Below are 26,021 nucleotides of genomic sequence, written 5' to 3'. Positions count from 1 at the left end.
CATATTTTGGGGTTTATTTCTTACTGATTTGTTGTCTGTCGAGTTTGTTCTGTAGGAAAGTAAATAAGTACATCAACAATTACATAGATTGTAATTGCCAGCTCACTTAACAGCTCTGATGTAAGAAGGTATTGCTATAATATGTAGTGAAACTGAAGCAAAAGGCTCAAATTTTCATCGCTAGTGAGTGCACAGGATTCCATAATTTCTTAAATTCTGCCATATATTCTTTCTAAGGCAAATTATCCTTAATTATGATGGATGCTGATTCATTAGGGTAGTATAACATTTTAATATGTTCCTTTTAACCAAAATACTAAAGGCAATGTGTTCTTCTAATTAGATGAACAGTTCTTTGTGAGTTTGCAGGCCCCATGTCCCTGGCAGGAGGAAACCCTCCTGAAGCAGTTCTGTGTCAGGAAAAGCAGAAAATGCACAGGACTTTCTTGGTCTTCAGCTTCTGTTTATTGTTATCTTATCATGACTTCAGCACACTGTCTGTGCCCAGACATTGCATGCATGAAAACAGCACAAAAATGGCTAACAAACTTGTTCTGCAAGGTCTTTTTTAAGTCTAATCAAAAACTAAACTACCCAATTAAGTAAGAAGTGACACCTAGATTATTTCCCTTTCTAACACATTAACTGACCCCTAAAGACCTGCAATGCAGATTTTTCTATCCAATTACAAGATACCACCCAAACCCAAGAAGAAGAAGAAGGAAGAAGAAGAAAGGAACTTGAGACAACACCCTGTATCCTCCATCTTGTACCTATTTGCAATATGCTAAAAGTCCTAAAATCTAAATTTCTCCTCCATCTTGTACCTATTTGCAATATGCTAAAAGTCCTAAAATCTAAATGTCTCACCCATTTCTAAATTTCTCACCTTATATTACAAATATATAGAGAGTATAAACTACTCTCTATAATCTCAACCACCTATTGCACAACGTTTGTGGTTTCTGGTTTACTTTGAGGCTTAGGAGGCGTTCTCCATGAATGAGGGTGAAAAGCCAGTGTTTTCCTGGGAGTCAGGGCACCCCAGGGCAGACGGGGATATTCCCTTTGCCCTGGATTCCCACTGTTCTTCAAATTACTATAATGTTGTTTGTCTATATTAGTAAGGTCTTTCCAAGTCAGTTTATATTCAAGTGCATAGTTTTCAGTTATTTTCAGTTATCTGAACTCAGAAGTTTATATAAAAGTTCTTCAAAGGAGTCAGCTACCAACAAGCAGCTTATGTCCATAAAGGCTATATGTCTTTTTTTTTTTCTTTACAGTGGTCATGAAGAATTTTGTTATTTGTTTCTACATTTTGCTGCTGAGGCATAGAATTGACTAGTGTAAATTCTTACACACAATTTCAAGTAAAATGCATACACTTTTTTTTTTTTCTGTGCAGAAGAAACACAGCTGCATAAAGCTTTCTCTATTCGTAGGCATTACAGAGGACCTTAAAAAGGCATGTCTGCAAAACACTGAGCAAAAGAACAAAACAAAGGACTTCCTAGCCTCTTTTACAGAATAGTACAATTAAACGCCAATGTGGTTTTGGAGAGTCTGTTTAAAATCAACAGAGCTAAAGCATTAAGTCTTATTTATACTCAGACTATCTCCAGAATTCTGCTTCAAGTAGTATAAGGCTTGAGCAGTTTAACACATAGCTACAATAGCTACTATGTTGCATCAGCCCTGTTGTCATCACTGACAACACCAAAGCCATCTCCATCTTCAAAATAGGAAGAAATGTAGTCATTTTCCTAAACCAATGGAAAAAAAAATACTATATGTGTAGAGAAGACAATTTATAGAAGAAACATAATTTAAACTGCACTTGAGCACCCACACTTTAAAACAGTAATAGATTATTGGGAAGGAAAAAGGCAAATCCTTTAATGAAGTCCTGATATGTATGAAACGACAGGCATCACTGTTTTTGTGATAAAAAGGAGTAATTGAGTGTTCTGGTTGTATCAGAACACATTCTTGTATACAAGATCTTTTTATCAGAGCTCATTGTGAGTAACAAGTCTAGAATAGTCACTTAAATTTACAATACAACATAGTGCAACAAAGATAATGAGTGTAGTAATTTCTCCCAAAACAGCTCTGCCTTATTGGGAGCTAGGGACATTTCTTTGCCAGGCAACACACTATCAATGACTGGGATCTGACTCTGTATAAATAGGAAAACCAACATTATACCTCTTAATGCTCTTCTTCATCATATTCCTCTGGTTCTTCTGCTTCTTCATCATCTTTACTTCCTTTGCCTTTTGTCTTCCTCATCTTCAGGTTTTTCTTTTTCCTCATCCTTCTTTTCTAGCTCCTGTCACAAAGCAATCTCTTAACAAGGTAATCCCATGTTACAGCAACAGCTCATCCTCCATACTACGAAAGAGTTAAGATGCAGTTAACAGCAAGACAGCTGTGCAAATGTGTCAATATTTAAAACAATATGGCTTGAAGCACAAGAGCTTAATAAGGATTTACCTGGTCAAGCATCAGCCATTAAAAACCATGTATTTTGTAACAAACTGAGATGCTGTTTCCCTTTACCATCCACTGCTAGAACAGTTGACAGAAGACCATGATTGTCGTGGTGCGTTTGTGGTCCCCCGGGGGGACCCCCAAGCTGTGAGTTCGCTGTAGCAGCGGGCAGGCAAGGAGACTCCACAGGGCTCATGAGGTGCTCGTTAGATGAGGGTTTATTGGGAAGGGTTATTCTACCCCTGGGAAGCAGCATGGTGTCTGAGGGAGGGAAGGGTGGGGGGAGAGAGGGAGAAGCTAGGGAGAAAAAGGCCAAGAGCGAGCCTGGTCTCCCCAGCACAGGTTAACAGGGAGATTCAAAGTGGGCATGAAATAAAATTTGGGCCAATGGCATTACAGGAAAGTTATATGTCGGGGAGGATTACAGTCTTGGAATAAACCATAGATTTTTGAGGGGTGAGACAGAGCATACCATTTAACTAAAATGTAACACCACACTTGATAAAGCAATACCACATACTGACATACTGTATGTAATAATATAACTGCTTCAAACAACTGGTGGATCACCTGGAGAAAAAATACAAAGCTGTTTCACCTTAAAGGTTCCCACTGCCACGTGGTAAGTAACTACCAACAAAACAGAAGTCACATCCTAAGTTTCACACACATAAGTTTCTGTATGTTTCTTCCTTCTCAACTTACTAAATTGTTTTAAGTTCCAACATCAGTAGATTGGTGAAAAAGCAACAGATTTAAAAACACTGGCACCAGTGCCTCCTTCTGTAAGCTCCAGTAGTAGCTGTTCACATTAGGCTGTATTGCTGCTACCCAGTGAAGAGCAGTTGGTTGATGTGTTCAGGAACAAACAAAAGCAAAGGAAGTAATTTCTCCACAGCCAGACTCTATTCTTACACTAACCTTTGCACCACCATACTGCAGAACAGTTGTCTTTCAGAGTAGCAAGACAAGATGAGAAAAATCTGTTATTCCATTTATACAAATACACATACTATATTTCATTTTCCTTCAATTTTTGTTGTAAAATTTAGAAATAGTATGCACATCTTAGCTCAGTTTTTTTAATCCAGATTACTTTTACTCTCAGAGTTTTTTGTCTTTTTTGTTTTCACACCTCGTGAAATAAAATAATTACTGTTATTTTTTTTTAATGTGAAAAAGACAAATTCTCTTGTTTTACTTGTTCTTAAGAGTAAATACATCCTGAGTACACCACAGAAATCCCGTAATATCTGTATTAAAATTACCTGAGACTTTGAGCTGCATCATTCAGAGAAGTAAATGTCTGATTTATGTAAGAGATGCCTGGAAAGGCAGTCTGAAATTAAGTTTGAACAAGTAGCGGACCAAAGGCTAGGCTAAAGTACAATATTCAGCTTCACAAAATACCAGTCATCTATATACTTAAAATATGCTAAGAAACTAGAACAGAATCTCACTTGTTAAGTTTAATCATCTTGAAAAGATAAAACCTAATTTTTACTAATTTATACAAAACATTAATGATGGATGCTTCACACAAGTAGATGTAAAAATAAAAGCAGAAGTTCATTAGATCTAGCAGAAGGCATGATTACTATATCTACATAGCTTTTGGACTACAATTGGCTCTCATCTAATGATCTGTGTTGGGTATTTCTGCATAGTCCCCTGATTCATGAATGTTATCAAGTTTCTCTCTGACTAACTGTATAGTGGAGCAAAGATCAAAAATAGCAATCTATATACCCAGGTAAGAGTTACTTGAATGGCGGCACACTAAACCAAAGTTCCCCAAATACTCAAGGAAGGAGAACACTGAGAACTGCTGATAAAACACCTATATTATATCAAAAACACTTGTCATAAATAACATTGAGTTTATTCTAGTGTTTTGCCTAGGAAAGGATTATATGACTAAAGCACTGCACAGAGCTCAGGGGAGTCGAGCTGCTCTGCAAAAACATGAACAGCATCAAAGCAAGCACATCCAGAATGAAGTAGACTTTTTAGGAAAACAAGCAGAAAGTGCAATTTAGAATTATCATTCCTGCACAACCTCCTGCAGGATTTTACAAATAATGCCTATAGAACAAACAGACATTTGAAATTTGTCTCTAAAAGCTGGGCATCTTTGACCCTTATAAAATTAGAGGCACTGACCCATTGTTAGAACTTCAAGCAAAATAGCTCCCTATGTTATATACTTTAAAAGTGCAATGGAATACAGTCTCATCTCATTTCCAAATACCTGGTGTTGTACTAGTTGGGTTAAAATGCATGCATTTTAGTGCTATATACCTATGCATATGGCTGGCCTACAATGTCAACTAAACCCAGATGGCATTTTAATTTATCTTATTTATGTATTTTTTCTTTTCAACAGGCACTGCTGGCATCTAGGATATTGCATTTCACAGCCCAGGGTCAGTGTGGGAGAGATGTGGAAGTCTACCCAAAGTTTTGTCACTGAGAAGGCAAATGGTCAGGTCTTCAGTTAAAACATCCAGGGAAACCAGAAAGAAGGAGAGGAGATGTGTAAAAGTAAAGCTGCCCCTGTGCATGGAACTATTGATACCAAAATCATTCCTGCAAGCTAAAAAGGGAGAATGGTAGGAACCTGGTTTGAATTTCTGTGCAAATTCTGTTGATTTGTTCACCTTTGTTCAACCATAGTTAAAGTGTCACCTAAGTTATGTGAACTCAAAATACAACAAAGATGGTGTACCAGGAGTTCTAATGGGTCATTGATCAGCTATGTACTAACCTCCTGACTCATATAACTCTGTATCATTTGGATTCCACAAAAAAACAAAACAAAAAAAAAAAAACAAAACAAAAACAAAACAAAAAAAACAAACAAACAAAAAAAAAAAAAAAAAAAAACAAAAAAAAAAAACCACCAAAAAAACCCACCTAAATGTATCATCAGGAGTCCACAAAAAACTCTAGCCCCACATCATTTTTGCTTTTAGGGGAACCTGTTTTTTAATCCAATCAAATTCTGATGGTCAGCTGATCTTTGCCATTATGTAGAGGAATGTACTTTTAAGAGCCAGTAGAGAAACTGGAACTGAAGAAAGAAAAATTCCCCCAGTGAGCAGTCATTCCCTTTTTATGATCTCAGGGTGAAAACTATTGTGCATAAACTTATAAAAGCCCATGGTTTCTTCATTTGGAATAAAACCTCAAGTATATTCTGGTCCCACCTTTGGAGATTTTGCAATTTTCAGTTGAATCTTACAGTCTAGTATCATGCTTCTCAATGATGCTCTAAAAATGAACAAGGATTCCAGCTGAGCCAGTGTCTGTGACTATGCACATTCCCATTCCTTTTTATATTTTATCTGTGAACTGAAAAATGACACATGACACTTGGAAGAAAGCAAACAATTATATAAAAACAGACAGCTAAACACAGGAGACCAAGTGTTTCTTCTCACAGGAGGCCACAGATTGCTACAGAGAACTTAAAATTTAAGTCATGCATAGTAGAAAACACTTTGAAAAACAAATGATGCTGTGTAATAAAAATCAGGTTTTCTGTAAGAACTACCACTACCAACTGCTTTTCAAGGATCACAATTCTACAGACAAAAGCTGAAAATGAAGTAAAATTAGGGAAAATAGAAAATAACCAACATTAAATTACATATAAAGGATTACCTAAAAAATTTTTAAAATCAACTAAATCATTAACAAGATAACTGAGAAACCAAAATATAAAGGAAACCTGAACAGCCAGTTACTACCGAATAGAAGGATAAGTGCTGACTAAAGATACAAATTTTCAAACCAAAAAAGATTTGTGAATATTTTTTTAATTTTTCACTTTTACATATCTTGTATGTTAATATGGTATATCAACACAAAAGGCAGAATAATTGAAGGTAAGTCTGTTCCAGTAAGTTAAAACATCCTACAGAAGCAAAGCAAAAATCACAAAAGGCAGACTAATAAAATATTTAGGAAAAAAATCTACCAAATGCCTTACCGATTTAGACTAACATTCCTAACATTTTTTTCCTCTAACTATCTCCATTACTGCTTCTGTCTCTCAACTACTATGTAATACTTGCTTAAAATATATAACATACCTTTTTTGTTTGTCTTCTTTGATTTCATCTCTCTTGGGAGTCTTTTCCAATCTGTACAGAAAATAGCTTTAAAATAGAAAAATGATGATTTATGGCAGTAATCCTTCCCCTGCCACCAGAGAAAGGAACGACTCCTTTTGTGCTTGATCCTATTTACATGCATGCCAAAATGTTTTAACACAAAAGTTTTAGGGAATTCTAGCTGTAATTTAAATTGAGGAATGGGAGTCAGGATTACAATTTCACCCACATAATGACAACTGGCTTCTATCCCAAGGAGAAAAAGTTCGGCCATTCCAGTGGCCCAGGTCCAGGGGCACTTCAACTTAATAAGTAAGTAATTAAGTTTGCAGTAGTGAACTATAAAGATATGGTTAGGGAAAGCTATTATAAAACATAGCTTCTCATAACAGACATTATTTTTAGTAACATCAGTGTTTGCTCCCAGTTCAAAACTTATGAAGTGAGTAAGGACAAAGGAGAGCAAGAGTGAGAGCTAAAGTTTGCATTTGTGCTGCCAATCAGTTGTTACAACAGAGTAAATAAATAAAAGCAGATTATTTCCTTCTTTTTTTTTTTTTTTTGACAAAACGGTACTCACCTTGATCTGAAATAATGCCAAATACAATAAGTCTCAACATACAGAATTGGAAGGAATATATATGACTTGGTAACCATTTCATATATTTTTTATTATTTGAAAAATAGTGAATCAAATACTTGAAAGATCAGAACATTTCACAGGTTCACAGAAAATTAGCTTTGATAACATCAGATATTTCCTGGTGTCTGTGTTTCCTGCCTTTGCATTGTCCTGGTACTTCTGACTATCTTTCAATTGCTATAGACAAAGTGTTATTCAGTTCACAGTCAAGGCAATTCAGACACAGTCCTTCATATTTACCTGTAACTGAGCATACAGCATACTTTTCTAATCCCATGTTGAACAGTTTCTGGTTGTTAAACAGTAAAAAAAGAAACAAAAAAAACCTCAGTCCAAAACAAATAAAAAACACCCAATACTCCAAAAATACTATAATTTATTCTTTTATCCTTGAAAAGCACAAAATTGTTAAATGCTAATTTATTCAGAGACTAGGTTGAAACATCAAATATAACACTTAACTCTGTACTCTTCTAGAGTTTCACAATCAAACCTTTATTACAAAACCACTGAGTAACATTTAACATCACTGTGTTAATCATAAATAGTATCCAGTATTCCCAAGTCTCAAAAGGTTGTGTCTGATCATCAGCTTCCAAGACTTTCAGTACTTCTGCAATGGAAAAGCTTTGCATCCTATCCAAAACAGCAACTTAACACTTGAATCCATTTAACCTCCTTCCAGGCACAATAACTAAATTGAGAAATTCATTGTAAATAACACAGCAGTCATACAATGCAAGTACATCCATTTATATGGAATAACCTTTTTTATACAATCTATAATGCCAAAAGAATACCAAAACTTTAGTATTTTTAAATCAGTCTCATTTTTTCTTTCCAAATAACCACACACAAAATCCACTTTGTGTAAAATTACTGAATCTGATTGCACTGTTAACCTAAGTAAGGATAATGTTTGCAGATATTTTACAAAAAATAGTAACAAAGATAGCCTTTGACCTTTTGTATCAAAGACTTCTAGCACATAATCACTGACTCATAGAATCACAGAAATGTTTGAATTGCAAGGGACCATAAACATCATCTTCTTCTAAGCCCACTGCCATGGGCAGGGGCACCTTCCACTAGATTAGGTTACTCAAAGCCCCATCCAGCCTGGTGTTGAACACCTGTAGAAATGGGACATCCACAACTTCCCTGAGCAACCTGTGTCAGTGCCTCAGCACCCTCACAGTAAAGAATTTCTTCCTAATGTCTAATCTAGACCTGCTCTCTTTCAATTTAAGACATTCCCCCTTGTCCTGTCACTATATGCTATTACTCCATCTTTCTGTAAGTTCCATTTAAATACTGGAAGGCTGCAATTAGTTCAGCCTGAAGCCTTCTCTTTTCCAGGCTGAACAATCCCAATTCTCTGAGCCTCTCCTCACAGGAGAAGTTCTCCATCCCTCTGATCAATTAAGTGGCCCCTTCCTGTGCTGGGACCCCAGAGCTTATGCAGAACCACAGTGGGGTCCTACCAAAGCAGGGAAGAGAGAGGAACAATTCCTCCCTCAATGTGCTGGCAATGGCCCAACTGAGGTGCAGCACTTTGCACTCACTTTATTAAACCACATGAAAATCCCATGCACCCTTCTCCAGCCTGTCAAGGTCTCTCTGTATGGCATTCCATCCTTCAGGTGTGTACTCACCAAGGAAAAAGAAGATATCATAAATGAAAACAAACCCTAAAATTATTTATTATGAATGCAAGCAGAAAACCTTCTCAAAATTGTGCATGAAAGAGTCTACAATTAAAATAACAGTGACTCAAGGGGCATTCACAGATGTAGGAAACTCTCAGCAAATAGAGGAAAAGAAACCAGTAGTTTGGATTTCAGACCAAGGCTCTTTAGTGAAGAAATAATTGCTGATGCCATCAGTAAAAAAATATATTGACTGACTCTTGCCACTTATAACCAAGGAACTAATTCCAAACCACTGCCAAGGTGGCAGTCACCTAGTCTTGGCAGATATACCTACAGAAAATATGAGTGATTAATAACTTGCATAGTGGGGTAAATAAAGAACTTTCTATAGAATATGCCTGCTATTCTCTCAAAATGAGTGTTGAATGATGGAAATCTATGCTACACGGCACATCAAAATTTTCAGGTAGAATAAGATACGGCTTTCATTTGCTACCTGAATAATGATAGATACATCCTAATTAATTAAAATGTTTCCCTTCTCACACTTCAAAGGACCATTTGGCTCACAGATATTGCTCTGAGGTTTTAGAACAATCCGTTCACTCTCGTAGCAAAGACAATTTATGAAGTTCCTGCTTACAGCCCACCCTATAACACCCTCTTAGTTTTACAAGATGTTTTGTAAACCAGGTAACAGAAAATATCAGTTAAAATAATATACTCTACAGTTTTCTTAAAGCTAGACCACTTTTGCCACAGAATGTAGTCCCAGAGACAACTGCACATTTCAACTGAGATAAAACCAAGCTTTTTCAGTTGAAGACCATCACTGATGTAATTATAACCCACCGCTCAGATGTGGCATTTTTGTACAATTCAAGATTCATTAAAAAGATACCTCAGCTTACCAACTTACCCTTGCAGAGGTGATGAGAACATTCGAAGCATTATTTGGATCTATAAAGTGGCTGCCTACCTGCTTTTCCTGCAACTGTCAACTTTGGTAGGAAAAAAAAGGGTTTTCCAAACTGCCAGTTCCATTAAATAATACACTCAGCAACAGAGAGAAATCTCTCCATCTCAGAAAGGTTTCAGGAACAAACATAATCCTGAGGTGAATAGTAAGAATAATCACATGAGATAAAAGTCAGAAAAGAGAGATGGCATTGTCTCATAAAGCAGCTGTTTCATTGGAAATAACCCTGGCTGGGTCTCAGACACAGCAATTTCCCTTTTTGTGCCTCTAACAGAAATAGCAAACTTCAAGCCTGACAAAGATCAAAAGCACAGCTATCCTCTAATGAGATGGAAATCCACAGACACTGGAACTTGTTTATCCAGAAGATGAAAGAGGACATATGATAAAAGAGTAATTCAAAGTTCTTCTATCATCATAAAAGGATCCAGAAATAAGGATCAGATCCATTCTTGCCTCATAGCCAATTTTAACTGGTTGCATCACCTGGGATCCAGCTGCAGATCAGGGGAAATAATCTGTCTTTTGTGAGCCACAACATCTGGCTGGCAATGTGTTCACTGCTCACACTGCTGCTCCATTTCATACACGGCTTTAGTATGTAAACAACTGGACAATAAGGAGTGTTACAGTCAAAGCCTAATTTAAAAAAAATTGCATACCGTTTCAAAACCAACTAGAATTCACCATTACACCATGAACAGAAATGAACAAAAATTCTGAGGGGATTGGATTATGCACCTGTATATTATCATCATGAATATTTACCCAGACAATATTCTGATGGGTTTCTGTGGAAATGAAACCTTACATTTTAGATTATATGTCAGCTCTCATTATTCTAAATTGCCACAAGATAGGAAGGAAAATATTATCCAGTGTTTAGCCACTTCAGGTTTTTTAAACACTTTTATAAAGCTGTAACAGCACTTGAGATTTATAACATTCAGAATATGCACTCAGCAGCTAATAAAACTAGGAAAAAAATAATAAATGAAAAGAAGCACTTCTCACAGTAAAAATCATGAGTGACTTCTAGATTTACAGTATCCTCACAGTATGGTAAACAGACACATCAGTTTTTATGCTCCACTTTCCTTTTTTCCTGCTAGCTCAGTTTTCTGACCAGGAAGCTTGAATTTTAACAGTATAATGATTTATGATTGGATTTCAAGTATAACTCCAGCATTTATTGTTAACAAACAATAACAAAGCAATTAATTTTTAGTTATGTGTAAGCAAAAGAAAATCTGGGTCCCACAAAAGATCAAGATCTGGCTTCTAATCCAGCTCTGCTTCTAATAAAAACTTCAATAAAAAACTGAGTATCTTTTTTTTTACAATTTCCATCTGTTAAATATAATATTGATTATTCTTAGTGTGCCTTTATACAATTTCAATTAAAGCTGAATTCAACACTAGTATTTACTACATATTTCTTTGCTCTGATGAAAAAGTTTAGGGTATTGTAACACATAGAAATACCAATTTGGCTTGTATTGGCTAGCATATAATTGAAAAGGCTGCATGTAGATAGTTTAAATGTTTATTACTATATACCAAATAGAATAGAAATTTGATACCTCTCTTTTCCACCCAGTAGCTGCTTTCCAGTTACAGGACTTCATTAAATGTAAAAGCAGAAAAATTCCCTATTAGCTTACTCTGCCATTTTTACTTCCTCTTTATAAGAATGAAACTCATCCTCAACACATTTTTCACTACCTCAGCTTTCACAGAATAATAAATAAAGATATAAATAAAAATAAAAAGCATATAAACAAACCTTTGATATTGATCTCCTACTGTCAATAAGTATAGCATTTTTTTCGTAGTTTCTCTAAGATCTTGTTTTAAGGCAAACATGTAATCCTTATCTTCTTTTCAGAGGCACTGGCTTATTGTCTGTACTCTGTAAAAATAATGTTTATTATTTATAAGGTCTTGATAGCCACTAAATACACAGGTACATTAATAAAAACTACAAGAAACATAAAAAAAAGAGTGCAACTATGCACTATACTATTTCTCAAGTACACTGCATTGCATTTTGATATGCATAGTAACTATGTTTACAACTAAATTTATACCTTATAACTTCACTTTATCTTTCTGCAAAAACGTACCACAAAATCAAGGAAAAAACAGTTTTATTAAAACTGTTACACAGTCATTCATAGTAATCCTAAACTCTTAATTGCCAAAAGCAGTTATTCTCACCAACCTAACTTTCTCAGAAACCAGTCCTTCTCTCTTCAGAGTAGTGTTGCTCTTAACCACTTCTATGATAGTGTTGCAACTACATTACGTATGATATCTGAATAACACGGACACTCTTCCCATGACTATTACCATGTAAACAGGTTGTGTTGTGTATCTAAAACCAGGCTCTCACTCAATTCAGTTGCTACCAGCTGAATTTAAATGAATTGTTAAGAGTTGTATTTCTGGGGTTTGAGGGACGTTTTTTGTGGGTGTTTCTCTGGGGTTTGTTTTTGGGTGTTTTTGTTTCACTTTAATCTTGAAAGAAAGACAAATATGCAAAAACACTTTCAAAAATATCCAGAACACTACAGACAGAATTACAGAATGGATGGTGTTTCTCTCATGTGATAAATGGTGCTTAATCAACAACTAAGTGGTATGTTGCAAAGCATGAGGTGCTATCACAAGTCCCAGATCTGGACCACGAAAGGAGCTTACTGCTTCCATCTATATTTGCTAATTGGCCAGCACTTTAAATCACTTAATATTGCTGATGGTAAGCTGCTGCTCCTTAATTGGGTTTCTAATTGCATTTACAGAAACTTTGAGTGAACTCAGAAAATGTCTAATAGAAATATGCAACAGCAATAATTCACTGCTTCAAATAATTTCACTGTAAGTTATTCAAAGCTATAACATACTTTTGGTCATTGTCCAAAATTAAATCAACACTTGAATTTTTTATTGACTATACTTACACAGCTAGGTTAACTCTGATTTTCCTGAATGGCATCAGATTCCCCGAGAAGTTTAACTTGATTCTGAAATTTTGTTCAAAGAAGGATAAAAGCTTTCTTACCTTGTCCATAGTATACATTGTAAATATACTGAGGCTAGTAATTCGCCTGTAAACCTGACTGTACCTCAAAAGATGCAGTGTATACAGAATCCAGATGTCAGAGAACTGTGCTGTCAAGCAGACTGCAACATTCACATAAGAAACAGTTACAGATGATTTAGTAATATGGAATCACACATCTTAATTGTAATGCTGGATTAAGAGGATGAATAATATACGGTTTGGTAAGTCAAAAGCTTCCCTGCACATCAAAACGCAGTCAGAAAATGGTCTTTATTCCCCTTTGATTTTCAAATACATCCTAAATGCCAAGTCTCAAGCTTCCTTAATTACACAAAGTATCTTTCACTTCTTTTCAAATGCTGGCTTCTGCAGTACAGTACAATCATACACAATCTTTCATGTTTGCATAAATAGTAATTTTCTAAAATCAGCAAATCTATTTATAGCTTCAAAGATTAATGTAAACTCATTTCAGACAAATCCAAGTATCCACTGTTTCTATTCTTGTAATGCGCAGAAAATCATAATGAGGACTTCAACGTACTAACTCCTTGCAAGCAACAGAATTAAGTACGGGATACAACAGTTAACAAAGGGACAGGAAAGCCCCTTTTTGATGATTTAAGAGAAATGGTGACTTATTATAAAATCCAAAGTTCTTAAGGGTGTTCATGCATTTCATTATGTTCTCTAAACATGAGTGTGAACACAGTTTACCTTATTACAGAGTGTGCTCCAAGATACTGGCTGTACTTACTGGAAATGGTGGTGGAGGCTTACAGATGACATCAGGTAGAGCTGCACCTTTACCAAAGCCAACAACCTCTATGTTGAAGGCAAATGAAGCATGTCCTCTTCCACTACCTGACCCAGCCATTTGGATAAAATGAAAATATTATAGATTTTTAAACATATATTTTCCTCACATATTTCAAATTGATGTACATATTACCAAGAAAGTTAGTGTCTAACAAAGATTACAGTCAATTTAAAACCAGAGATAATTTTAAATAGCAAGCCATTTTCAATGCCCATCTTAGATTTTTCCACAGACTTTAAATTTGATACAAGCATAAAATCAGCTTCATTCCCTATTTTTGCTAGGCACCTCTGCATGCCTCCTAACCTAGGAATTTTAAGTCACCTTCTTCTAAATCTTAGATGCACTGTACTGAGTTCAACCAGAAGAACCAGAAACAAGTGAAAAAAAGTTTAAGAACCCTGAACTTCCTGTGACTACATTCTAGTGTTATTTTTTAACTTTTCTCCAAAAACCAGTTTGTGTTTGTTATTCAGGACTTCTTCATCCTGACTATTTTTTGCCCTTTATCTTAGTAACTATTTTTGGATCTTGATAAAGTGACACAGGCAAAGAGGTAATTAAGGTAGTAAAAAGTCATGAAAAACTACAGCAGGACTGCAAGCTAACTGCAGAAAAAAAAGAACGGATGTTTTTTCTAACTGAAATATTTTAAAAGGTCATAAAAGAAGAAGAGCCTCCAAAACATTTACAGTCATATCTCCCCACTTTCTCAGTTTTACCAATTCATTTTCATCTCCTTAATTGCACAACCCAAGTAAATCAAAATGTGAGAATGTCAATAAATGGAACCCAAGAGAAGCTGAAGCACTGTGATACTGCTCACTCCCACAGACCACTCAGATTGGTGCAAGGTCCTAGCCCAGAGATCCTATGAGCTTTCACTATTAACTGCAAGGTCACTATACTTGCTCAATACAACCAAGTTGTTCCAGACTTACTGCTGTACCTGTACGAGTGCATCTGGTTCACCCCAGACAGAAGCAAAGGCCTTTTTATAAAGGCCAGAGAAAACATACTGAAGGCAGTTTTTTTTCCTGCTTGTTACTTTTAACAGAAATAAGCTCTAAGTGGATAAAACAAAATCATATTCTGCATTTCCACGTCACTCTGCAGCACAGAATACTGTCTAAAAATAAGCACAGAGACCTAAATAAATATTTTTTTAAAGAAAAACAAGGGAAGGGAAGGGAAGGGAAGGGAAGGGAAGGGAAGGGAAGGGAAGGGAAGGGAAGGGAAGGGAAGGGAAGGGAAGGGAAGGGAAGGGAAGTTCCTCTGAAAATAGGGTAAAAAGCAAGATGTGAGACTTGCAGAATAAGACAAAAGACACTGTAAAGCCCCAAACATGAGCAATTATCTAGATGTAGGGAAAAAAAAAAAAACAACAGCAGAACAGCATAACAAAATAAAAGTTAAACGAGATGCTGAGCTAGCAAGGAAAGGCATTAAATGCAGTGAATTTAAAGGTCCATTTTCTAAAAGCTGCTTTAAAAATAATACATAGTAAATTAGCTTAGTCTGATGAGAAGTAATAAGCTTTAAAACTAGCAGCATTTTAACTGCACATTTCTACCCAAACTTATGATTTTTTCAAAACCTCAGAAGGTTTATGTTTACTGACAGCACAAAGTGAGAGTGACAAATAAAAAATCCTGAAGAATTGAGTTGGACAACTAAGCCAACCAAGCATGACAAAGTTATCACAACTAGTGTTCTGTTTGCCTTGGGTGATGTCTAAAGGATCACCTGGGTGTATTTTCCTCTTCATGGATAGTTCGTGTGTCATTTATAAAAGAGAAGATAGTCAGGTTTAGGCCTTTCAAATTCCTCCGAAACTATGCGTGCAGTTTCTTGGGCAGTTACTCAGGGGAAGGCAGCTGACGTTTCGGGAAGGAATCCGGATCCCCGACAGCAGCCGGGCGGCTGGGGCAGCAACAGCAGATCTAAATAGACTGAGCGACCCGGAGAGCTCTCGGCATCCCACGCTTTCCTCACAACGAAACTTCTGATCGCGTTCTGCTGGTTCTGGTCCTCGGTTTTCACAGGCAGGCGCCATCATTTGAAGGGAAGAACAGATACAGAAGAAAGTATTGATTTTTAAATACTGAGGTTTTCTATTTTATCTCTCTGCCGTGTGAGAATACCCCTCGCAGCTGCTCTCCGCTCCTTCCCCCCTCCCTTTCCCTCGCTGGCTCGTCACGCCTAGAGGGTCCTGCCGCTACCCGCACAGCCGGGTCCCTTGGCCTTTGCTGCCCCTTCCGCTCTCAGGAGGGAACGGGGCTCACACACGCGGCCCAGCCGCGCAGTCTCCGCGGCCGCCCGCACTCCTCAGCCGGCACGGCCGCGCCCCGCCCCGGCCCGCCCCGCCCCGCCCCGCGGGGGCCCGCAGCGCCGGCCGGGCCATGGCGGCGCTGGAGTGGTTCGCGCACAAGCCCCTGGGCGGCGGTATCTTTTGGATCCAGGAACGCTTCTACGAGTCGGGCAACCGGGCCAACATCTGGCTGGTGCGGGGCTCGCAGCGAGACGTGGTGATCGACGCGGGGCTGGGGCTGCGCAGCCTGCCTGCCTACCTGCGTGACGCCGGGCTGCTGGCGCCGGCTGAGGGCGCCGGGCCGAGGCCGCTGCTGGCCGTGGCAACCCACGTCCACTTCGACCACTCGGGCGGGCTGCAGCACTTCGAGGACGTGGCGGTGCACAGCGCCGAGGCGGCGGCGCTGCTCCAGGGCGACAACTACGAGGCCGTGACGTGGCTGTCGGAGCGGGAGGTGGCGCGGCCGCCGCGGCCCGGCTGGAGCGCCCGGCAGTACCGCGTCCCGCCCGTGCGGGCCTGCCGCATGCTGCACGAGGGTAAGGGGCAGCCCGGGACGGCGGGCACGGTGCTCGGGGTATTACGGAGCAGCTCTGTGCCGCCGAGCGCCTCTTGGCTTACCCAGCTCCTCCTATAACGTAATTAAATTGTGTCACTCCTGTGAGCCTAAAAGCCATCCGCAGTCGGCATGGGACCAAAAAGAGACATAGTGGGTTAAACCGTTTCTACCGGTTCTGAAAGTTTTGGCGGCCGGGCTTTTTTTCCATCTAGAATGAGAATCGCTCAGCATATGTTTTAGGTGACTAATTGAGTACCCCAGGTTTATCCTTAGACTTCAAACGGTATGTCAGCAGGTCATGTTCTGGCATCTGGTGATCTTTATTGTTTATAAGCTGTCAAAACATAGAAAGTGTAAATAACAGAACACTTCCTGAAATACATACTGAGAATACAGTATTGGTTTTACAGAATTTACATGAATTTTACATAAATACATTTGCTGAATTTTACCCGACTTACGTAAAATGTAAAAAATCACTTGTTACTGATGTAGTATTTACAGAAGTAGCTTGTTGCAGGTGAAAAAGATAATTTAGTCTCTAATGGGAGACAGTGACCAGGGTTTTTGGTTACAAAACACCTAAACTGTACAATACTGTCCAGCAGATGTTAAAGGGTGGGTGTCAGACCACCACATATTAGATCATCCCATATAGGTGCTGGAAAAGCAGAACTGAACTTACTGAAGGCTTCAATAAAGATTGGATGACATTTAACTATACTAATAGTTAAATAACTATAGTGATATTTAATTACAGTAAATCAACAGAAGTTTAAGTTGTCTTTTTTCCTCAAAAAGTAGGGAGGGAAGATTATTTTAAGAAATACTTCTGTAAAAGAGCAAGTACACTGGCTGCTATAGTAGCATCAGAGCTTCTAAGATGTTAACTGAGGCATGAAACACAAGTATCAGTTCAGTGGCTGGTACAGTTAAAAGGCATTCATATTTAAATTGTCAAAAAAATGACCTAATGGTAAGAAAGTTCTATTTTTATGTCTTAATGAACGAGATGAAAAAAGTGTGTGGAGGTCTATCTTGGTTCTCCTCCAGCAATTTATGTTTTAGCCTTTTGCCTTTTAGGAGTAACAGCAGTGCAATTCTAGAGGAATTCAAAGAGTAAAATTATAATAAACTGTGAAATAAATTCTTTGCAAACTGTCAAAGGAGAACCAGCTTAGATGTGTTCTATTTGTTTCCCATTTTATTTTCTCTACTGCATTGCTTTTCACATTCTGCAATTTATTAGAATGTGAATATATTCCATTAATGCAACCCAAGCCTGTGTTAACTGTTAGTGCCATCGGAAGATACCTTTTTGCTAAGCTTGTATTATAGACACCTCTTTGGCACTCACAAAGAAAATAAATGCCCCACTCCCATTGTTGCAATATGTAGCATGTCTAAATTCTGCATACGAGTAAGTAGTTCTCTTTATGTCATTTAAGAAATATAGCAAATGCATACAATTTCCTGTAACAAATCTGTTTGCAGGGGATGTGATCAACCTCGGAGATCGACAGCTCACTGTCATGCACATGCCTGGTCATTCACGAGGCAGTATTTGCTTACATGACAAGGACCGGAAGATTTTGTTCAGCGGAGATGTGGTGTATGATGGATCTATGATCGATTGGCTTCCTTACAGCAGTGTCAGCGACTACATTGCAAGCTGTCAGCGCCTGATGGACTTAGTAGATAGAGGTCTTGTAGAGAAGGTACTACCTGGGCACTTTAACATATTTGGAGCAGAAAGGCTGTATTGGTTAGCTTCCAACTACATTTCCCAAGCTGGAATTTGTCACAAGATTTCTGCCTGTGCTATGAGATCCATTGCAAGCATAGCACTTCATATTGCAAATTCAAGAATCACTTCTCAATGACAGTCAATTTTGTGTGATCTGTCACGTGCTGTAAAACCAAATGCATTGTGAAAGCGTGAATAGCAAGCAGAAGCAGTATGTCTTAGCAAAAAGATGGCCAATTGATACAGGTGAGCTTAAAAAATTCTCCCTGTTTTTTCCTACTTTATTTCTTCATATTTTTATAAAAACTCTGTAAACTAGTAGCTTTAGCCAAAGCTATAGTTTTTCTTTCTGCTTTTTCAGAGCATGTTTTTACATGTATTGCAATTGAAATATATTGTTTTATTTTTGTTACAACTCTGGCAGATGGATATATACGAAAATAAGAGGTTTTACATTCATGCCTGAAACCTAGTAGATATAGTACTAGATTTGTGATTATTCATCACTTCCTGTTCAGGTTTTGATGTAACAGAGCACTTGCTAAGACCTAGTGTGTGCTAGGAGCAGTGCCATTAGGTCACAGCAGGAGCAACATCTATGCAGGACTCAGTGAGCAGAACAAGATAATTCTGCAGCCACTGCCACCTGTTAGCATGGTATCTGCTGCACCTCTCACTACTTGAAGTTTTATCTTTGCAAAACACTCGTCTGGCAGTTTCTTTAGAATACACTAACACAAGGAAATTCTATAGACCAGACTTTCAAGCTGGAAGTCACAGATACATCAGTTTATCACAAAAGCTTTTGGTGCAGACAGAGTGTTGAGGCTTTCATGTTTCCTGGTGTGGTGCAAGGAACCAGTGCACCAGGAGTGAGGGAGCAGGCAGGAGCACTCTCACTCACCATTGGCTAGGGAACTGTTCTGCTTGTAGGCATGTGAGTTAGGAATTAGACCATTTGTGAACTAGAGAATTGATGTGTTACGTTACCCTGTACAAAGTGAATCGAGCTTTTGCTGGTTGTGTTTATTTTTTTCTGATCAGCTTATTAAAAATATTTGGAGAGCTTGTTGTTCTGGAAAGCTGAGAGAAAAGCTTTTTTTGTTTATGCTAAAGGGTATTTTTATGTGATGGTGTTGTAGCTTGGTTGTTAATCATCTCTGTTAGGGGGGATTGAAGCTTTAACAAGACCTTGCCATAGTGAAGGTGCTGCATTAAGCACCCAGTACACTTTTTATCACAAAATGAATGTAACTCAAATTGTTTACTGTTTGCATCCGAAGTATATGCTGCACATGGTTGTTCTGAAATGTAAAGTGCGTTGCATTGGGTTTGTTCCAAAAAAAAAAAAAATATTTGCTATATTGAGAAATGCTAAATAGCATTGTAATTTGCTTATGAAAATTGAATGTGTGATATTTAAAAGCTGCTGAAATGTTAGAGTTTGTGTAATTATTCTGACAGTTTGTACATATTTAGCTTTTTTTAATGGACACTGTCAGAATTTATTTTTGTACATAGAGATATATATGTTCCTAAAAAGACTACAAATGTTTCTCTCAAATTTTAGTGCAGTTGAACTTTTCTTGTTTGGCTTTCACTTTATGCAGAAGGTTTTGCCCCATCATAGCCAATCGTAAGGAAACCAGAGTGTAACACCTCCTGAGCGGCCACCGGGTATCGAGGCGCCGGCCAGCAGTCCTCTGGAGTGGCCGGTGGGTGTCACAAGAGTGGCCGCCCCTGGGTCTCTAATGAGATTACCAGGTGGTGGTGTGTGCAGCGGCGGTGTGGGTGACGCTTGCACAGAGGTGTCACCAAGATCCAAGACAGAGGGACAAAGGAGACGACACTTGCGTGTGGTCCAACGAGATTTTATTCCAGGAACAAGTCAGGGACAAGTGCCAAGGGGAATGGGGTCCGGTTACAATTTATAAAGGGTGTGGGTGTGAAAGGGTGGTGACATGGAATAACCAATGGAGACAGAGCACAGTATGATTACATCCTGGGTCATGACCAGTGGGGAAAAGACGGGAGGGGAGAAGCCTCAGGGGACCAACCAACTGCAAGAACAGGGGTGATTGACAGAGAACTTTTGAGAACAAAATGGGGGTGGCTACAATGATAGGGGAGGTGGGCAGCACAACTTGACACATCTATTTTAGGGTAAAAAGGAGAGGAACAGGGAGATTGGCACTCTGAATGACAGCTAAGTGGCGGGAAAACTTAGGGGTAAGCAACCTGGAAGAAACCATTATGAGGGGAAGGAATAGGGGTACAAGGAACATACCATCCGAAACTTTCTAACATTAAACTTCTAACTCATAACATCTTGCAAAACACACACCATCACATCAGAGGTTTGGGCTCTGTCTAAGGCATGAGGGAGAGGAAGCTGATAACCTTCTAAATAGATGCAAATTCTTGGAAGAAAGATCCAAATGTAGAAGAAAGACCAACCTATCACACTGAATTAAAAAAAGCATCTCTGTCTAAAAATGATAGAAGCAAGTATCTTATGTAAGGCTTTTTCCCTTTCATAGATGTCTGCACTCTTGCCTTTACTGTGAATATATTCTTTACCAAGATTTGTACTGATTGTTGTTGCCTAGTTCTTCTTAGAAGTGCCTATCTCCAAGCTGAAGCAAAACTGTGAGTGGGCAGGCCATGTGCAGAGATGCAGCACTTGAAGACCTGTTATCAGTCACTTCAGAGTTTCTTTTTTGTTGAGAAATCCATGTACATCAGTGTATGACATGGGGAGTGTTCAGTGGGTAGACTTATGTCATGAAATCAAGAAGTGTTTATCTTTGCCTCAGTTGGCAGAGGAAGAAATACAAAAACAGCCTAGGAAGCAGGCTGAAGGTACACATATCTCTAAAGCTTACATCAGTTATCCAGAGGATGCCAGGGTGTTACAGGTTACCTGATAATAATTGAATTCCTGCAAATTAGTTGACAGTGGTGTGAAGACTGTGGGAGCCCTGGTGGTAACTCTGTGCATTAAAGTAGTCACCCAAGAAATCCAAAGCCTGCCAATATGGATGTCAAGTTGCTAAAGTTTTGCAGATGTTCACTAGATCACTTTGCTATGAACAAAAAAATTTAAACTTTTGGGGAAATGTAGTTAACAATGTATATATATATAAGGTTAAATGTTTTTGGTACAAGTAACAAAGTGAGATTAGAAGTGTAGTTAACAATGTATGTACAAGGTTAAATGTTGTAGGTGCAAGCAACAAAATAGTGATTTGTCATATTAATCCTCAGTACTGTTATGCATGTATAAAGGGGGAGTGGAACTGGGGAGGAGATGGGGGTGCCAATCTTTGTGGAGGGGCAGGGAAGCTTCCAGAGGAAGCTTCAGCAATGGAGAAATAGACCTATCACGGCACGGATCTTGAGCGCCCCTACCAGGAGACAAGAAAGAGGCTTTATAAGGCCTGGGGTCTCTGATGCCCAGGTCTTTCCGGAGCCGCTTTCCTTGGAAACACCCCTAGGTTATGATCACTAAGTTGTTGAAACAGTCTCTGGACTAGCCAGAGGCTTTTGCTTCCAGTTGTTCAGTTTGTAATAAACAGGCTTACTTGTGTTTTAATCAACTAGCCTTCTTTTTATTACTTTAAAATTTTCTTTGTAAGCCTATCCATAACAACTTTGAATTAGCATCCTGTGTTATACCACTATCAGTTTGTTTATTTGATCCAATATTAGAATCTGTGTAGCCAGATTTTGTTGTGTTGTAAAGCCTGAGCTTTTACGAGAAGACTCACAGGCAATGTCAGTTTAAAAGGAAAGAATAACCTCTGTCCTCCATCATTTGTGTTTAAATCTGTGCTCAGTATTTCTATCAGCTAAGATCCTTAAATAGCCAGATCACTGTCAAAATGCCCTATTAAGCTATGCTTAAATCCACTAAGTGCTTAACCAAAACTTTGACTTTTTTCCTTTATCAAAATCTAGGGGATATTTTCCTAGCTCAGAAATGAACTTTACATGCACATAATCCAAAGTGGAGTTTGCTAGTAAACTGCTGCTATAATCCAAATGAAAGTAGTTTTTTTAGGGTCATGTTTTTTCTATTATAAGAAATTCACTACCAGATAATATTTAAATGATCTTAAGTTAAAAGAATGATTTCTGATTATTTTTATTAAGACTTACCAAATTTTAATTGTAAGAGTTTGACAGTGGTCCTTTAACACTACTTGGATTAAATATTTTTAAAATATATTGTAAGTTTAAATACTGTGTCATGTAAGCATTTAGACCTGTGTTTATTTCTTTGTTACATCTAAATATGTGTTAATGTAGTTTTCAGTAGACTGGGGAGTTGACATAAAAATCAGATGGGAAGTTTTGTTCTGTAATCTGTCAAGGCTGTTATGATATTAAACAACAGTTTGCACATAATAAATTTTTTTCATGTATTGTCATAATAAAAATTATAACCCTATGCAGTTAAGTAATAATTTCTAGGTATATCTCAACACAAGCACTTTTCATTCTAGATGGAGTATATTTACAAGTTGCTTGCAAAATTATTTATGCTTCTGAGAAAGACACTGCATTAAAAATGTTTACCCATTATACATGCACTTTGCCTTGTAAGAGTAGTCATCTGTAGCCAAAGAAAAACAAAATAATGCAGCTCTGTTATGGAGAGTGTGAGGGAGATAAAGGTGGAGGAAAAGGAGGATTTATTAATATTTAATGTTAAAAATCTAGGTCTCAGCATTCAACCAACACTGGTCCAAGTTCCTATTTATGCATATGTAACTTAAATCAGTAAGCACTATCTCTTGGTTCTAAAAATTCAACCGTGTATTATCCAAAATACTGCTAGTCCATCTAAACTCCTTTCACTTTCAAATTGAATTAGGAAGTATAAAAATGATTGAGAAGCAATGAAAAAAACCATCATTATGTTCTATTTTAAATTTATTTGACGTTAACTATTACATGAGGGAGCTGCTAGGCAAAACATTCATCTTCAGCATGGTTACTCCTAACTACTCAGACTTTATTGGACAAGCTGTCTTACAATAATTTAAAACTTATTGATTAAAAAATTATTTTAGAGCTAACTGTGAGTATTCCCACACATGCCCAACAGGGTCCTGGGGAGGCAATGAGGCATTCAACAGAAAATAAAATTGGGAAAGTAAGCAAACAAGCAGCAAAAAGAGGCCTGACATGGAAAAAGGCACAGAAACTTAGTCAACATTGCTGTGATTGTGCCAGGTATTTCCCAGCAGTTTGACCCTGATGCACAAAGAAGTTCATTCACAATCATCAAACTGCCAATGATACTTGGTATGTTTTTAATTTGACTTTATATTTGTACATATTATTTGTTCTAAGAGTGACATGAACAGAACTGTTTTGACTTGCATGAAATCTTACCCATCTTCTCCTTTAAAAAATTCAGGATTAATTTAATTACAATTCTGATATGTGATCTGATTTTGAGCAGCTGGGATGAGGTTTATAGTCTTTGCATACTCAGATTCAATTTAGGACAACAGAGTGGTAGGATAGTTTCCTAATACTAATAAAATTAGGATTAGAGAAGAATATAGCTTCACTCAAAGGGAAGACAGACCTGGCAGACAGCCCCACAAATTACTTTTAAAAAGCAATAAATGAGTTTGAAAATTAAGTAAAAGCTAGTAATGTTTTTTCTGGTTATGCTATGCTTTAAGTATATTTCATTATTAATTATTTTCCTTATTAAGCTGAGAATATGTTTGTGTGAGAAACATGCTAGTGCATTCATAAGTGGTCATTTTAGGACGGGTTTAATCAACTTTGAAAATGCAAGGATTTACAAGTCACTACTACCACAACCATGTACTTATTTTTAGCTATTATTACTTGAGCCTATTATTACTTGAGCCTATTATTACTTGAGCCTGTCTTTTCTCTTTGGAATTCTGTGCATCTCCATTTCACATGCAGTATGAGCACTGCTGCTAACTTAATGAAGAGTGGCACTTTGGTTTCTGGAGCCACTTTTTAGCTTATAAATTTAGAAGTAGGGACATGAATGTGGATCTTCAGTTCCCAGAAGCACACCCAGACTATCAGTATCAGGTATCTCACTCTGCTTGACAAAGAGCAGCCAGGGCACGGGTGCACCATGAGAGAGGACAACCTGGAAGCAAAGCACAGTCACAACACTGGCAGGGATTATGAACTCCCTGCAGAGTAACTTGACCTGTCAGCAGCCCAGCGACTGCAGACAATGGCAAGGTCATGACTCAAGGTCATGGCCAGGCCACAAAGTCTGTAAATATGTCAGCAAGAGCAGCACACAGTACAAGACGGGAATAACCCCAGCGCAGCTCAGGCAAGATCCAAGACCCTATGCTGAGACCCAGGATCAACACGCAGAGGAGGTGAGAATGGGGGTGAAACAATTTGGGGCTCTTGGTGCAGCTGGGGGCTACTTGTGCTACTTTCCCACACTTAAATCACCATTTGGTTAATGCTTCCTTTTCTCTCTGGACAAGTAAATGTGTTCTATGAAACATAAAAAAAAAAAAAATTAATCTGTGGTTATATTTGCACCACAGTACAGGCTGAGGGTCAAACCTGCCAGTAATTTATGCTTTTAGTTGCAAAGCTACTGTCTGTAAACAGAGGTCAATTACAAACCGCTTGCCTCTGCCTATTTGATCTGTGGACCAGGCATAATATGAACAGACAGCAAAATAGGTTTCATCTCTTCTTGACTTTGCTCAGGAAAAATGTGTATTGAGCAAGCCAAACTCTACATATTGAACACTGTGTACTCCATGTACATAATAGTTTATTACCGGAAACACGGGTGCAAAACATCTCCAAGACAAGCTGTCAGGACTGAAACGCCTGAAGGAATTTTTCATTGCCTGAGAATTTTCAGTCTGTCTAGCCAGACTGCATAACATAGGATCTGAATAACATAATGGTCCAGTTAGTAACACTGTACTATGTTGTCAAAGCTAGTTATGAAACAGCCCTTTTTTATGAAGAAAGACACAGTGACAATTACTTTGTCACACACCAGAGCACTGAGGCAGCGCTTTGCAGAAATCTGAGTTTTCTCACCAGTGATATGAGCATTTTCTCTACACAGATATGTAATGGTGATTCACTGACTGTTTTGCAAGACACAGTAATATTAGTGTCAATGATAACTGGAACTATACATAAGGTCTTCCAATCTCCACACAGTACATATTGCTTTTGTTATGAATGGGGTCTCATATGTCCAATTTGATAAATCACAAGATTGCAATTTAGCAGCAATTTTTAATTGGGGTATAAAATAATAATAATACTACAATCAAATGTAATGAAGTGCTTACAAAGAGTAATTTGACAATGGTTCAGATAAAGCATAAGTGAAACCAATCAGGGTATGGAGAAGGCTTCTTGTCCTGCTATCCATAAAAAGGGCAAAATGATCCAAACAGAAATTTTATACTGTATGCTAATACATATTCATCAATATTTCCTGTAAATCTCCTCCCATTTTTGATTCTTGAAATCTACATCACTAATACTACACAGCGCATCCTCCTGTTGTTGCTATGGGATCTCCTGGGCTTTTTGGTGGTCTTGGAGGAAGGCCAAAGGTCTTCCTTACTTGTC

At 38.0% G+C, this 26,021-nt stretch overlaps 2 protein-coding genes across 2 annotated transcripts; one reads left to right on the top strand and one right to left on the bottom strand.

Moving 5' to 3' along the window:
• Nucleotides 1-1,679: 1,679 nt before the first annotated feature.
• POLR3G (RNA polymerase III subunit G) lies at nucleotides 1,680-15,006 on the bottom strand. Its single transcript, XM_077790424.1, is given in 6 exon segments — nucleotides 1,680-1,763; nucleotides 2,209-2,281; nucleotides 2,283-2,332; nucleotides 11,563-11,767; nucleotides 11,769-11,797; nucleotides 13,710-15,006. Coding segments are annotated over 6 exon segments (561 nt in total). The 5' UTR covers nucleotides 13,830-15,006.
• Nucleotides 15,007-16,151: 1,145 nt separating this feature from the next.
• Nucleotides 16,152-22,839, top strand: MBLAC2 (metallo-beta-lactamase domain containing 2). The gene is made up of 2 exons (XM_021541572.2): nucleotides 16,152-16,619; nucleotides 18,134-22,839. Exons 1-2 carry the CDS (start codon nucleotides 16,175-16,177, stop codon nucleotides 18,520-18,522), a joined length of 834 nt encoding a protein of 277 aa, XP_021397247.1. The 5' UTR covers nucleotides 16,152-16,174; the 3' UTR covers nucleotides 18,523-22,839.
• The last annotated feature ends 3,182 nt before the right edge of the window (nucleotides 22,840-26,021 follow it).

This window comes from Lonchura striata, chromosome Z, assembly GCF_046129695.1.
Source record: "Lonchura striata isolate bLonStr1 chromosome Z, bLonStr1.mat, whole genome shotgun sequence".
Lineage (NCBI taxonomy): Eukaryota > Metazoa > Chordata > Aves > Passeriformes > Estrildidae > Lonchura > Lonchura striata.
Note: the sequence above shows the minus strand (reverse complement) of the source record. Positions and strands in the feature narration are given on the sequence as shown.